A 1922-nucleotide genomic window follows, 5' to 3' on the forward strand; every position below is an offset into this window, starting at 1 on the left:
CTGGCCTCCTGTGACATCTTCTCCCTCAATCAGTGATTCATTCCTTAGGGGCATATGAGAATTTTTTTTCTAGTAGTAACCTTTTCCAATCCAGAGGCCTCAGTGGTAGGCAGAGAACCATAAATACAGAGAGGCTCCCAGGAGAACGCATTTGATGCAGAAGAAGCCACAGAGCCTGACAGGAAAGCAGCCCTTGAACTCCACCTGCCCCTGCCCTGGGCTGTTCCTGTCTTCTGTGAGTGCTGAGTGCCCCCTGCAGCCAAGCCACCCCCTGTGTCCTGCAGGGCTGTCTGTCTCTGAGCCCACGTGGACTTCCCATCACGGTGTCTCCTGCACAGTTTTACGCTGCTGTGTTCTGGGTTCTCAGGCTATACATTTGCATGTACAGCATGTACTTGGTGTTGTCTCTGGAGATGGTGAGTCTACTCCTAACATAGTCTGCATCATATTGATGAGTTTCACCACACCATGTAACTGCAGCCCATTCCAGCCCCTTCCCTGAGGCCTGCAAACCCAGTGAATCTCATAGCTACTGAAGGTGAATCAAGAGGCTGCACAGGAGAGTCTCAGGGGACTCTCTAAGCTATACCAAGTCTCCCCCAGACTTTGTAAGCTGCACCTCACACTGGACACCTGCAAACACAGAGACATTCTGGTTAGAAAATGTCACATAGCCACTATTTCTTTCACAAGCATCCACTTGACCTCCCAAGATGTGCTGGAACTCAAGATCCAATGTCACCTTTGAGGGCCTTGGTCTACTGTGAAGTCATGACACCTGCTCTGCCTTCAGGAGTCTGCAACTGTGGGGAAGGGTCAGGAGAGTGACTTCTTACTTATTGCTCACCAGTCCTGAGTCACAGAAAATCAAGTGGAGAGTTTCACATGTTTAAGTCTATAAAGGCACCAAATAATCTGAAAGAATACAATAGTATACATATAAGGAATGATGAAAACAAAAGTAACAATTTAAATGTTAAAAATCACATAAAAATCACTGGCATTTGGATTTAATTTTCTTTGAATAGAGAATCCTGATGTGTTGGTCCTGGGCCCCTCTCCAGGGAACTTTGTGTCTGGGATCACACTGATGTCTTCTCTGTTCCTTTCACAGTAATACAAGGTTGTGGCATTGTTGGTCACAGAACTCAACTTGAAGAAAGTTTGGTTCTTCGACATGGATCTGGGGATGGTGACTGAGCTCGTGAGGAGTGGGTTAGAATTTGTGCTCCCCTCGTGACCTATGCCCCTGATCCACTCCCTTGACTGAGGATTGGCGGATCCAGCTCCAGCAGGAAGTGCTGGCTGTGATGGAGAGTCCAGAGACAGCACAGGTGAGGGAGGGGGTCAGTGAGGGCCTCATAGGCCAATAAATGACCATGAAACACAGTGTTCAGTGTGTACGGGTTCTGGAAAACACACTGAAATTCCTACATACTCACATTTTGGTAGGAATGAAGAATTCGCTTTTGTTCAATTTGTGAGATTACTAGACAATTCAGTAAATTCTGAGAATAAATCCAGGCACATATATGGTAAACTTGCAACCAAATTAAAAAGAAACTCCTTTCAGGGGAATGGACATTGGATTGTTTTCTTTTACTATAAAGAGGGTGATTTTCAGAATAGAAGTGAGGCATGATAGCCTAATGGTATCCTAATTCTGCAATCACAGTTATGTCTTAGGAGAAATCAGAAGCCGTGGAGGTCACCCCTCCCGAATGAGAAAACACCTGAGTCTATAAAACTGCACATGGCTTTTCCACAGGCTCTGAGGTGTGCAGGACCAGCCCCTACCCCACACTCAGGAATAGTCAAAGTCTCTGCTCTTTCTGTGGGGGAGGCGAGGCTTAGTGTGTGGAAAGGTCCAAACTTACTTTACTCTACATCTCTGAACATGGACAGAAGCGAAAAATATGAAA

General features: G+C 46.1%; 1 gene segment (V, D, J or C); it reads right to left on the reverse strand.

The window, feature by feature from the left end:
- Nucleotides 1–340: 340 nt before the first annotated feature.
- The window catches only part of LOC105525269, a 2960-nt gene continuing 1378 nt past the window's right edge, over nucleotides 341–1922 (reverse strand). The window contains 1 exon segment of the V gene segment in view: nucleotides 341–510. Coding sequence covers nucleotides 341–510 — 170 coding nt within the window.

Source organism: Colobus angolensis, unplaced genomic scaffold (genome assembly GCF_000951035.1).
Source record: "Colobus angolensis palliatus isolate OR3802 unplaced genomic scaffold, Cang.pa_1.0 Scaffold526, whole genome shotgun sequence".
NCBI lineage: Eukaryota > Metazoa > Chordata > Mammalia > Primates > Cercopithecidae > Colobus > Colobus angolensis.